Here is a 13,351-nt window from a genome sequence, read left to right as displayed (position 1 = left end):
ACTCCCTCTTTATCTTCTTCCCTAAAGTAGCTGTCCTCTTCTATGTGTCGTGGTCTTGGTTGGAGCCATGGTTTGCACCCTGGGCTTACTGACCACCAGAACCGCAACAGGAAAATGCTTCTCTTGGGGTCTGTATGCTAATCCGTCCTTTGCTGGCAGCATTTTCAAACGCTCCGTTGGACTGGCAGTTCGTCAGACTCACTGAACAGAATGGAAAACAGGAGACCCAGAATAGACTGGGATTTACTGTGTGCCTATTTTCACCTGAGCACCTGCCATTTTAAAGGCACAAATTCAAGCAGCGATGTGCGAAGTGAACCACTTCACACAGTGCAATGGGATTTGTCTTTTAATTTTCAGCTTTAAAGTGATTTTCCTGGCTTAACAAGTGTCACTACAAATGAGACCGTAGTTGCATAGAAAGAATACTGCCGTTTATTTCCTGTCAAAAAAAAAAAAAAAATCCCATTTCACATCACATTATTTTAGATGCTCTCGTCTGCTGCTGAGCTGTTTTGTGGTTGAAAAATAGTCTAATGTTAATCGCCTTTCTGAAGTGGAAATGATAAACTGATGCTGCAGGGAGCGTTTTATTTAACTGTTTTTTGACTGTTCTATTAGAGCGTCTTTTTATGATACTGATGCATAATTTACAAAGACAGGCATCATTTTGTGCTTTTGGGTTAATGCCACTTATCTCGGCTAGTGAACATGCGGTCTCGTTAAGTTGTTGTTCTCTCTGGGATTTCAATTGCCCACTCTTCACAGACTGCTATGGCCCTGTAAAGTGCTCCAACAGTGACCCTGAGGGCCTCCCAGTTATCGGCTAACTATGCATTTCAGAGTACACTGTGCTGCATAGCAGTGTGCAACCGCATAATTTAGCTGGGATAAGTGGTGCTACAGTTTTCAGTGTTCTCCCAGGTTTAGTTAAGAAGGAAATTTAGATTAAAAGAAAAAGTTCAGTCTATTTGCATCAAAGCAAATACTGAACCAAACAACTCGGTTTCAGCTAGCATGACCTAGTCCTTTAGCCTGTCTGAATACTCCATCCGAAAATTAGCTGTACCTCCCCCGAAAAAAACAAAAAAAACAATAGGCCCAAGAGACAAAATACAGAGCAAAGGAAGAAATGCTGATAATTATTTTTTTGTACAACCCCTTGTGAATGGTTAGGCAAAGGTTTTTCTACAGCAGTTTTAATATTTATACAATATATAATATAATTTTAATATCAACCCTTTATCGGTTGTCAGCAATAATGTGAAATAAAATTATCAGCTTAGGCCATCCTTAAAAATATTTTGGTTTGCAGTAACAGCAAAAAAAAGAAGAAAATAAGGGTCGGTAGGTAGGTCTATATATCTTTTTCTATAAAAAAAATATATTAAAAAGTATATATTTTTTCACCGATGTATAGGGGCTGTTTACACCAGGCCACTTCATGCGTTTTCTCAGATCGGATTGCAATCTGATTTATCAAAACGATTGATACACCTGGTTACATAAGCTAAATGTGTTTTTTTTTTTTTTTTGGATATAAATCCGATCTTCAATTCCCGCTATATGCAGATTTAATGGAGTGCACGTCACCGAAAGCAACAGTTATGAGATAGCCTATATTATTTTATTGATCATCAGCTAAAATGTCTGAATCAAAGCCCGCAATAAGAGAAAGCGGAAACAGCCCTGGTAAGATCATTTCGTTTCTTTACATTTAATGAAGATGATTGTGTGTTAAGCGTCTGCGACTTACTTTCACTTTGATTTGCGATAGCACGTTGATGCTCAGCTTCTCATCTGCGGTGATGCGTGTTGCAGTAGCGTCTTCATATCTGACTAAAACATGACATATAGCCTATAACACGCTCTCACATGTTTATTTTTTAATAAACCATATTCAACAACATATAAAAATGAAATAATCTTTAGAGTAAAGCCGCAGCCATCATTACCAAGCACGAACCATTGACAGTGAATGAAACAAAGCGAACTTAGCCTACAGGCCGTAGTGTGACATGCGTAAACCAATGGTATAATCATAGATGACGCGCCACAGGTTTTTATTTAAAAGAAAGAACGTAGCTTATGTTTGTATGTAGGTCTAGGCAATTTATATTCACAATACTTAATAACTAATATGATTTTATTGCATTTGTATTAGTTGTTTGAAGAGTTTAAAAAAAATCGGTCGGTCTTAACGCAAGTTTACAACCGACAAGTCGGTCGGACTAAAAGGAAAAAAATTATAATAATTGGGTCGGTACTAAATTGACGGTCGGTCGGGTTACGGCAAACAAGAATATTTTTAAGGATGGCCTTATTGGAGTCAGAAGTTAATTTATTTTGTTATTGGTGCATCCCTAATTAGCCTAATGCTGCCATCTCAACCCTTTTCAGTCATAGTCTTCATTTCCATACAGTGTGACAGACCTCTGACAGTGAAGGATGATATTTCAGCAATAAAGAGCTGTAGGTTTGACGACATCTGCATTTGTTTTAGTTGGTTGCTGAGATGATAACTTAAGATGACCCTGGACAAAGAATCTGGATGGGTATTGGTTGCAACCATAACTTGTTCCAGAAAGAGGCCCAAAGTCAGCTTGTGACTTTGAAAAGTTGGAGTCCATCCCCAAGCTCTCCTTCCTGTAACAAGCTATCTGGATAAATAACATAAACCTCTTAGTTTGCAGCCCACCTCTTGAGGTTAGTCCAGCCCCTGACTCTTCTGAAAACAGTTGGCTGTAATCTCTTCTGGTTCCCATAAAAGACCCCCTGTGGATATCAGTCCAACTGCATTTCCTTTGAACAAGCTACTAATCCTTTTACTTTGGGGAGAATAGCTGCAGACTGAAATGCCAGTGTTTGCGCTCTAGCCTAGTTACGGGGATGTTTTTGTGCCCCCTTTGGCTATCTGCACTCCCACCCTTGTTACATGGTGTCTGGGCTAATTATCTGCTCATTCAGAGTCAGAAGAGGCCAGGGACCAGTAGGATCAGTCCTGGCATCTAGAGAATCCTCTCAAACCAATGTCACGGAGAGAGCCAGGAATGATTCCTTTCATCTTCTCATACTGTTTTCGGGGGGCGAATAGGATTGTGTTGGGGCATACTTTAGCAGTTGTAGACAATACCAAAATTTGGTTTCATGTTGAGCATTTTGTCCCTCCTATCTTTGGTCACAGGACAAGTAGCTTGTCTGGTTTTAGATTTATTTTATTTTATTATTATTATTATTTTTATCCTGACCTACTCCAGAAGCTTTTGGTTGCAATTTGGCCCAATATGTCTCCATTACTCTTCGTTTGTAATCCCCCATTGCCAGTGCACAGTGTCTCCTGAAGTCAGCAGAAACACGTCATCAAGATTGTGTGTGGATTCAGTTACTTTCAAATGCAATATGTTTTCCAATTTTGCTCAAGCAAAACATCTTTTCACGCAGCATGCATTGATATATTAGGCTCTGTGCCTTCTGCTTGCTAATATATTGGCCCTGACCCACAGAGCAGTTTGGCTATCACAGTTGAGACCTTGACTGCGCTGGCCAACACTTTTTAATATTGTGTATTCGCTTTGCAGCTGCTATCCTTGACTGTGAAGTAACCTCTTCTGGGACGTCGGGGAAGCACTGTTTTCAAATTAGCCTCAATATGGTCCATCAGTCCACACTGCATGTTCAAGGGGCTGTCATACGAGTGCTGCTTTTATTGGGATTTGCAGATTTATTTATTCAGGCCTTTTTCCCCCCGCTGATTCATTCCTCCCATTTGCCCCCGATGAACACAAGGTTAAGGGGGTTGTAAAGCGGGCAAGGTTGGGTCACAGTCCAGAGCTGACAGCCCAGGCGGCACAGAGCACGCGGATCAGCTTTGACTCTCAAATCTCAGAATCTGATGCAAATCCGGCAGTATTTAAACCTCCAGATCAGCCTTCCCAAATCCTTTCAAGATATTCTCGGCTCGATTGGGTGGCATTAAAGGATCATAGGAGCAGAACAAAACATCGTCTGGCAGCGAGAGAGAGAGAGTGAGAGAGAAATAGGAAGAGGGGAGGGAAAATTAGAAAGCGAGAGAGAGGGCGAGCCAGCTGAAGGTTTTACAATGTGTTGCACCAATGGAAATCATGGATCACTTTAATGTTCCCTCTGTTTTTGCACCCCTCCCTCCTCATCTTCTGTTGTGCTTTATTTTGTTTGTTCGCTCACTCTGATCTCTTTCCTCACAGCCCTCTCTGGCGAAATCCAGCGTAATCCCGTATGGGTGCCTTTGTCCAGTGCATGTAAACATCTGTGCAGCATTTTAAATACAGCTATCACGCTCCAACCTGGCCTACATTTTCATATGGTGGTCATTTCACAGACCTTTATATTCAAAGCAATGTGCGTCTTGCTTTAGGGGAAGACTGCTCAGAGATCAAACTTGCAACCTTTTGCATTTTCAGCCTAGATATTTAACTGACTATATGTAATACAATTAGGTTCACTGTGAGAATGCTTGTTTGTTTAATCCTCGCATTTTAATCACCATCCATTGCTTGTGTGTGTGTGGATCTGAATTCCTGAATAAGGCATTATTGATCACTGAATAAAAGTAAAGGCATTAAAGCCTTAGTTTTTATTTTTGTTTATTTATATATTTAAATAATTTATAAATGTATTTTACTTTTTGTCACTGTACATTTAGGATATAGATTATTAGCTTTTCAGTGAAAGTTCCCAATGAAGTCCGTTCAATTACCATTACAAACGAGGAACACTTCTGTGCTTTACTCTTCCAAACTTGAAACCCTCTGTTCCATTAACAAACTAAAAGGAAAACATTAGTAGTTTTACTCTGAAAATGTCTTGAGCTCAGGTTTAGTTCCACTCAAACTAACTGTCTGAGCGTATGCAGGGCATTACCTCCATGCAGTTGACAGCAGAAGGGTGGTGTAACTGCTTGTCATGCACAGTAATCTCTCTTCACTGACTGGGTGATTGCTGAAGTTCATACTGAAGCTCATGCTGAAGCTTTCACAACACAGTCAGGATTTTTGAAATTATTTCTGAGGTGGATAAAACTGTCTGAATCATGTAGATTGTTGGATATTTGGTGGTGAGGGTGGAGTTGAAAGATATTTTTGTATTAAAGGGAACTTTGATAGTGCTGGAAGTGACAAAGGTAATGCTAAAAATCCTAGAGTTTTCTCAATTTTTTTTTATCTTAAATGTTTCTCTGGTCCACTTTTCTTATCTGGTTGTCTGTGTTTTAGTAAAAGATGATCTTGAATTGTATTGCAACTTGAAAGGAAACACTCGTAAAAACCTGACTTGGCTCTGTATACGTAGTTTCATTCCAATATAATTTAAGCATGCATGATTTTCTGCTGGACGTAAGCACTTGCTGGTGGACACCACAGATCTACTGAATCTCAGTGAAAAAGCAAATGGCCTCAGAAATGGCTGTAAACGATTTATTATGTAGAGGAAATGCTGTAGTTCTGTGCGTGTAGCAAAATTGATGTGCTCACAACCTCTGCTTTCACAGTCTACCGTTCCCTGTCCTCCCCCACAGCCAATGAGAGCCGCTTCACTCCGCTGCCCTTACAAATAGACCCCATTGATTGAATCTGATTCCTGTGGATAGAGCAGGATTATTGAGTGCCCTTCCCTGATGTCTCACACCCAGAGTGTGTGTGGAAACGTTCTCTCTGTGTCAGCTTTTGTTGCTTAAATCAGAGGGATGTCTCCCCAGAGCCTCCCCCCGTCTGATGACACACAGCTCTCTGGAACGCACACTTCCTTTATTTTACTTCCTCCCTCCTCTCTCTTGCCTGCAATCATTTCTTTTTTTTTTCTTTTCTTTTTTTTACAAACATCCTGTGAATGCCTATATCTCGAGAGGAAGAATCAGAGAAACAGGGTGGTATAAAAAAGAATGAAGGAAAAAATCTGACCTGACCTCAAACAGAAATGTCCACTCTACAGTGACTCTGAGGAACTGCGTCATTGGCCCTTGAAGGAAGTCTCTGCTCCACTAACCCCTGTCATCGCAGACCTGTGGGGAGTTACTCTTACTGACCAGAGGCACTGCAGTCTCATTAAATACGCTGCAGAATGAGCCAGAAACAAAGTCTTAGTTTGTGGGACGAGAGAAAATCGACTCAATCTTCTTTTACGGTCAGCACTGAGATGTTGTTATTTGGATTTAGAGCTGAGCCAACAACACAAAGTCCTGCTTCAGCAGAAATGAGAGCGTGATTGTTTATGGTGTTTTGTGGCTTTTTTGACTCGTTTATTCTCTTCCTCACCCCTCTTAGAGGGATAAATAGGCCCGGCTGCCCCAGACCCTGATTTTCCTCTTTGCACTGACCCATTGCTTTAATCTATTATAATACAAAGAGTTTTTTTTTTTTTTTACCTTCATTATAGTATTTTTTTCAGTATAGTATATAGTTTATATAGCGATGGTTTCTCATTAAAGTCAGCTTCAAACTGAAAAATTGTGATCGTCCATTCACTTTGAATGAAAAAAGAGTAGCCTAGATATTCTGCCTATTAACTTCTTTTGTGGAAAGTCTAGAATGACATGAGGGCAAGTAAATGACACACTTTTGGCGCTTATCGTATCTATCGGTGTGGCTCTGTAGTGGTGGTTCACCCTCATTGGCTGTGGACCAGTGTGTATGCTTGAACAGGAAACCCTGGAGCAGATCTTTGCCCTTGTTGAATGGCAGACTCTTTGTCAGTTCAGACAGTATTAGAGCAGCTGTGCCGAAACTGAGATCTGCTGGCCAGTGTAAGAGCGAAAAGACATCATTTGTAAGACGGAGGAAGGATGTGTGACAGGAATGCTGCTCGGTCATTGGAAACTTTCAATGTGTGCATGTCTGTTCATTTTCACTGTGTATGATAGGCTCGTGGTGGAGGATTTGATCTGGTCTCACAAAATTTACAGGACTAATCCTAGGTGAAATGTGTGAAGGACGGCACTGAACACTGTTTTTATCAGTGTTTTGTCTGGCTCAGAAGTAGTCAAGTGGAAAAATTAAGATTTTTCCTTTCTTTTCTGCGCTATGTTCGATTTAACCTGGGTCTGTTTTCTTTGTTCTGTCTTCACATGAGTGACATGGCTATCCATAAGCTCCTCGGTTGTGAAGGGTTCAAACAAAAGCTTCACTTTCTATAAGAGAATGTGTCTCTGTTGAATTACTGAAGTGCATAGGAATGGGTGAGTCATTCATGCGGGGGCATTCCGTAGCTTCAGTGCAGTTTTTATTTTTCTCTCTGATTGAGGAAATTACTCAGGGTCTCTCTCAGCTTTGAGTCATGTGGATGTGTAGATTTTGACTAATCTATAGTAGTTATTTCTGCAGTCAAAAGTCCCTTAAGGGCAACTCTCACAATACCACTCCAATATGGTGTCTGTCAAAGTAGTTTGGCCTTTGATGTGTGCTCTCCTAAGTTAACTCTGAAACACCATGAAAAGTTAAAGGTATCCCAGTCCTCCAGTGTGTCTGTAGCTTGATATGTAAATCTGAATTCAGCTGGTTGCTCCTCCGTCTTTCTCTCTCTCTTCTCCTCCTCTTCTCTGCAGTTGGAAATACAAGTCCCTTTGCATTTTTGGGGGAATTTTAGTAGCTCTGTGTTGAGAGATCTTTTTTTGGTTTACTCTTTACTCTTTCTTAGTATCCAAAAGTGTGCATCCTTCACTGTCTAGAAGCACTAGACTTTTAGTTCCTGCTGAGAGTAGATATGTTTACTTCGTTCTACTCCAACGTTTAGTTAGTAAGTTAGTTAGTGTGTGTTCATTTAAATTCTAGGAATTTTGGACATATATATAATTTTATACAGTTATACATAATTTATCATTATTATTAGCTTTTTATGAATAATTTTCACTTTTGTTATATATTCACTGTCACTTTAAATACCAACCTGATTTTGCATTATTGCTAGTTGGTGATTGATTGTGAGTAATGAGAGTCTGTTTCTTTTCTTAGGCGGAAGGAGAAGATAATCTAAAGAAGATGCAGCTGATGGAGCTGGCCATTCTGAACGGAACGTACAGAGACACCAACATAAAAACGCGTAAGGAGAGACATTTACACCAACAGCTTAGACACTAAAGGAGCTTTGTATAAACACACACTCCTGAATAAAATGACTTAAACATCAGCACACCCAGAAGACAACAGCTGTGATTGTGTTCACAGTGACCAAATACACTTACACACGCAAAATCACACCTGAATGTGTTAGCCATAATCCATCTCTTATATCCATCCTTAATCCATGTGTAAATGAACACACAAACACACACATGCAGTGACATATAGAAGACTTTTTTTTGTGCTGTCTTATTCTGACCATAAATGAGCCATTAAAAATGCACAGCACTTTAGAGTTCATCAGACAAGATGCTCGTGTTAATTCAAGAAAGAATCCTTACCACTGCAGACTCCTCATGAAAACATCTAATCATCTGCCCACAGTCTAGTATTTCTGTCTCTCTTTATCCCTGCCTCTGTCTCTCTCTCTTTTTCTCTTCCTCCCTCTCTCTTCCTCCCTCTCTCTTTCTCCCACTTCCTTTCAAAGCTGTTCCAAATGCAATCACAGCCTGTGTAATCTTGGTGTGGCGTACAGAATCATTTTGCTGCATGATTGTGATTTTTAGGTTGTCTTCAAGTCATAAATGTGTATTATTGCTCAAAGGTATTTGCATACAACTCCGCCCATGTCATACATATCCATTACTGCAATGCATATCCACATTGACATAGAGAGATTCGGGCTTGTATATACTGCTCTCTAAAGTAACATTTGCATGATTGTTATATATGGTATATGTTTTTATGATTGTGTGCATGCATATTTGGATATATATGACAGGGACATTTCTTTGGAAGAAGCACACCTGTTTGATTCTGTTTGGCTTCAATGCAGAATGCTTAGAAGCATTTAAATGTTCAGCCCTGTTGTGGTTATTTCCTCTCAACATCTGCACTAAATGTCCCAGTGGCATGTGGAGGTTTTTGATTCATGTGGGAAAGCTTATGGCAAGTTAGTTGAATCAATTCTAGAAAGTCCACTGTAGAGTTACAACCCTAAGAAATAGCATCATGTTTTAGCTCATGAAGTGGTGCTTCCTCTGCATGCCACACAGGACAGTAAGTTCAGATGTGCTGCTTTAAATCAGTTACTCTGTTGTGTATTAGTGCCTGTGTTTTGATGATCGGTTTGCCCTGTTATGATCAATCATCAGTTTCTCCTTGTGTTTTAGTTTTGATTTAATTTTCTGTAATGATTTTGGTTGTGGGGTTTGTTTTAGTTTGCTTTAGTATGTGACTTTTTTGTTGTTGTTCATTGACCATCGCATGGACTAATTTTCCTTTATTTTTCCCCCCACCCTCTTTTTTCCTCTTTTCATGTACTTCTGTTTTCCTTTCCCTGCCTGTGCTTTTCTCACATCTGTTTTTGTGCCTTCTGTCCATTTCTATTTTTCCCCCTTCTGCTCTGAAAATTTTACACACGTTCACACACCAAACCTCCTTCTACGGCTCTATCTCTCCCATTACTTTTCTCTGTCATCCTGTCTCTTTCACTCTTTTCACTCTTTCTGTCTTTCACTCTTTCGTTTACGGCAGCCACCCTTGCGTTCTCTCTTGCAGCAGCGGCAGCGGCTGCTCAAGGCCAGCGTTTGATTGCATCCCCTTCGGGTCAGGTCCTCTCCCAGTCTGCCCTCAGACCCCCCACTCCAGCAGGGACCCCCATTATGAACATCATTCGGCCCACTCAGATGGCCACCGTGCTACCCAACGGCACCCCTACATTGGTGCCCCCGACGCCTGACGGGGGCATTATCTACACCACGCCCTACGATTACCCTTATGCCTTGGCACCCACGTCTCTGCTGGAATATCCCATCGAGCACAGCGGAGTCCTAGGTAAGCGGGCGTGGGGGCTTGGCACTTCACCCTTTGGTGCCCCGCAAGAGGGCTTTGCTGGGGTGTTTTACGGGGGCATGTTCGATGGGGCGTCTCCCGGCCCCGTTCAGGACTCACTCAAAGGTAAATATGTAATGACTAGCTCATGCTAGCGGGCTGGGTAATTCAGGTGATTTAAAGACATAGCTTCCTAGGCACAAAAATAAACATTTTATGTCACTGAGACGGGCAGGGAAAGGGATCACTTAAATGTGTCTAAAACAAGGTGTGTTCCTCTTTCCAAATTGTATTTATTTATTTTTTTTGCTGCTGTGTAAGAAGTCTTTTCTCAGGACACATGCACACACTCGCTATCGCAGACAGTGGCGACATGCTTGCTTGCACACATCTTTTTTTTCGTCTCTCTTTCTTGCCGGAGGCTTTGTCAGGCAGGCTACTGGTGGATCCCCTTGGATTTCTCCTGGCTTTTGAAATCATTTCTCTCTTCCCTGCTGTAGCAGGCCTTGGTACCGGTGCCGAGCGGCAGAGAGAGAGAAAGAGCCTAGAGTCCCGTTGGGGATGTTCATTAAATTCTTCCACTATTCTCACTGTATCCAATTGTCTTATTTTTACCCTTGTGAACTTGAGTGCTCGACCCTATTCAGAGAGAATTACCCATACTCCCCTGCCTAGCGAGGGGCTTCTGCAAGCACTCGCAAAGAAGATAGATAATAACTACGACATCACAACCTCTTTTTCAGACTCGACACTATGCATCAAAGCAATGTAAACATTAACAAATCAATTGTTTAAGTGGACATGACAATCAATAGCATGATGAAGTCACGTGTGCCAGCAACTGAATGTTACGCTTGAAAAGCTTCGGTTTGTTTTCCTCTTTGATCCGATGGAGGGCTTTCTGAGTTCAGTTTACTGGATGTTGTACAGTTGGCACATTTGGGTCTTCTGCTGTTCTGACAGTGCCGGGGTTTCCACTTTTAAACTTAAACTCTTTCAAGCTTAGCAGCCTTTTATTTACTTATAGTATCGATCCAGCATCAAACCAGACCCCCCTCTCTCTCTCTCTCTCTCTCTCTCTCTCTCTCTCTCTCTCTCTCTCTCTCTCTCTCTCTCTCTCTCTCTCTCTCTCTCTTCTCTCTCTTCTCTCTCTTCTCTCTCTCTCTGGGCTTCTGTGCAATCAGAAGTGATTTGCTGGACATCTGCTGTAGCATGTGGGTGTATATACACACAGTTCGAGGGAAATTATAGCGCTTCCAGAATTAAAAGCATTTGTCCTTAGCAACTATTCTGTGATGTCATGATGTGATTTGGTAGTCATCACACCTCATGGAGATCCACAGAGTCATACAGGATTACTAATGCTTAAATCAATAATGAAGATTTCCCCCCAAAAAAGATATGAGGGAAACATAAGTCTACAGTTTCCTATTGTAGTTTTAAATCTTTGGCTAGTCAGTGAATAGATTCTTTCAGACAGTCATTCCTCTCCTGGTCTCACTCAATAATCATAAGACTGAAAAAGCTTCCTTCACCAATCTGTCTCAATGTCTGTGCATGCCAAGAGTGAAACAAATCAAAACTGTGGTAATTTAATGTCACATCAACGCATCTGATTTTACAAAATTCCCTTGCTTTAATGCAAAATACAACCCATCAACCCTTTCAATTTATAACTAAATAACCTGTAAATTGTCACACCGCGTTAAGTGAATTTTGTTTTATCAGTTGGGTTGCATTCTAAAAGCTGATAATAGATAATACGGGTGATAATGCAAGCTTTATTCCATTTTGTGCATTGATATAGGAATATAGCACAGTATAATAATAACTGAGGTATTAGAAATAAGTCCATTTTGTCTGTTACCACTGTGTTTATATTATGTTCTTTTGAGTCTGAGACCAACAATATTTACAACTGCCAGCTCCATATCTATCTGGTATTCCATTCCAAGCACAATTTAAAAAAAAAAATCTATATATATATATATATATATATATATATATATAATTGATTGACTATAGAGAGCAAGTAACATATGACGTAAAGGAAAACAACTTCATTCATATGTGAAAATGCATTTTCACTTTTTCACAATTTATAGAGAATTTTGACCTTCACCATGGAAGCAATTACTACTCCACTATCAACAGTTGTTTCAAATCGATTTGTTCTGTGCATTACCTTTGAGATTGAACAAGGAGATAATATAAATTAATTAATTTTATAATCAACGTGCTTAGAATTTTCCGTCTATTTTGGTTTTCACTGGTCATCTTGTCTTTTTACATATGTAGTCTTGTGAGCAGAGCAGTTTGTATTTTAGCCGGTTTGCTGAAATGTAGAAAACCAGGTGCTGTCACACAGTAATCACAGGGTGTCAAAACTTGATTACAATTTGCTATCAAATGACGCTGCTTCCACTGTAGTAATTAGTTTTTTACTAAAACACACCTTGTTTTTTTCCCCATTGCCCACCCGTCTCAAATCTTACGAGTTAAACCAATTACTATGTAATTTTAAGTTGTAAGTTATACATTGATTAAATTCTGGGGTTTTTTGGTATGCATTTAGTACACTTGTATTTTTTTATGAATTGTCTACCCAATGTGTTCATATTGTGAATATGTATTCTATGTAGAAACAATTTAAATTTAAATATAGATGAGAATTCATGTAAAGCCTGTTTCACAGCTAGCCTGCTCAAATTGAGCCTCTTTTTGAATGGATCTCTTAAATAAAAGGTCAAAATGCTCTGTATTTCTCTGGTTTGTACAGTTCTGCTGCAGCGTTTGAGGCTGGTTGCATGGTCTAGCTGTGCTCCCAGGCTTTACATGTCTGTTTTTCTTCTGGGCTGAAACATTTCTAACCTTATGGACCTGTTGTAATCTAGGTGCAATGGCTACTAAAGTGCGGAGACATGATTCACGGGTCCATCCTTACCAAAGGATAGTGACCGCAGACAGAGGTTAGTTAGAAAAAGATACTTCTACCTTTTTTATTCTTTGTATTGCATTATCTCTGAACGGGGGATTGTATACGTTTATATACACTGCGTATATTTACTGTGGAAATGTGTTTACATATGAAATGCCTCTGGAAACACTCAGGTTTATGGAAACATGACTGTAACTGAATTAAATGTCATTTGTTTAAGTTTTATATATCAGTGCGTTCCTTAACTACATCTAGATCCAAAAAATAGATTTTATTATTTGTTTTGTGTTGCTTTGTTTTTCTGATTTGTTTAAATCGTTTTAAAATACAAAGAAGGGACTGGAATAAGTTTCCGTTGCCAGCAAAGCCATTGTCTAAGTGCTTAAGTTATTACCTCACTATTTTTTTTTTATGTCTCAGGTTAATCTCATCAGATTTTGTTTGTTCATCTCTTTAAGTGTAAAATGTACTTCACACCCAGTTATCTTTTAGT

At 39.9% G+C, this 13,351-nt stretch overlaps 1 protein-coding gene across 3 annotated transcripts in view; it reads left to right on the top strand.

Annotated features, from left to right (window-relative positions):
• Nucleotides 1–13,351, top strand: part of qkia (QKI, KH domain containing, RNA binding a) — a 71,160-nt gene that overhangs the window by 53,597 nt on the left and 4,212 nt on the right. Inside the window, exons 5-7 of one of the 3 annotated variants that reach the window (XM_082142210.1) lie at nt 7,980–8,067; nt 9,648–10,046; nt 12,815–12,889. In XM_082142210.1, coding sequence (XP_081998336.1) covers nt 7,980–8,067; nt 9,648–10,046; nt 12,815–12,889 — 562 coding nt within the window. Of the gene's footprint in view, nt 1–7,979; nt 8,068–9,623; nt 10,047–12,814; nt 12,890–13,351 lie in introns of all 3 variants that reach the window. The other 2 variants (XM_082142209.1, XM_082142211.1) reach the window with 2 other exon arrangements.

The sequence above is a fragment of the Leuciscus leuciscus genome (genome assembly GCF_965113295.1).
Source record: "Leuciscus leuciscus genome assembly, chromosome: 17".
In the NCBI taxonomy this organism is placed as follows: Eukaryota; Metazoa; Chordata; class Actinopteri; order Cypriniformes; family Leuciscidae; genus Leuciscus; species Leuciscus leuciscus.
This window is presented reverse-complemented; position numbering and strand designations above follow the sequence as displayed.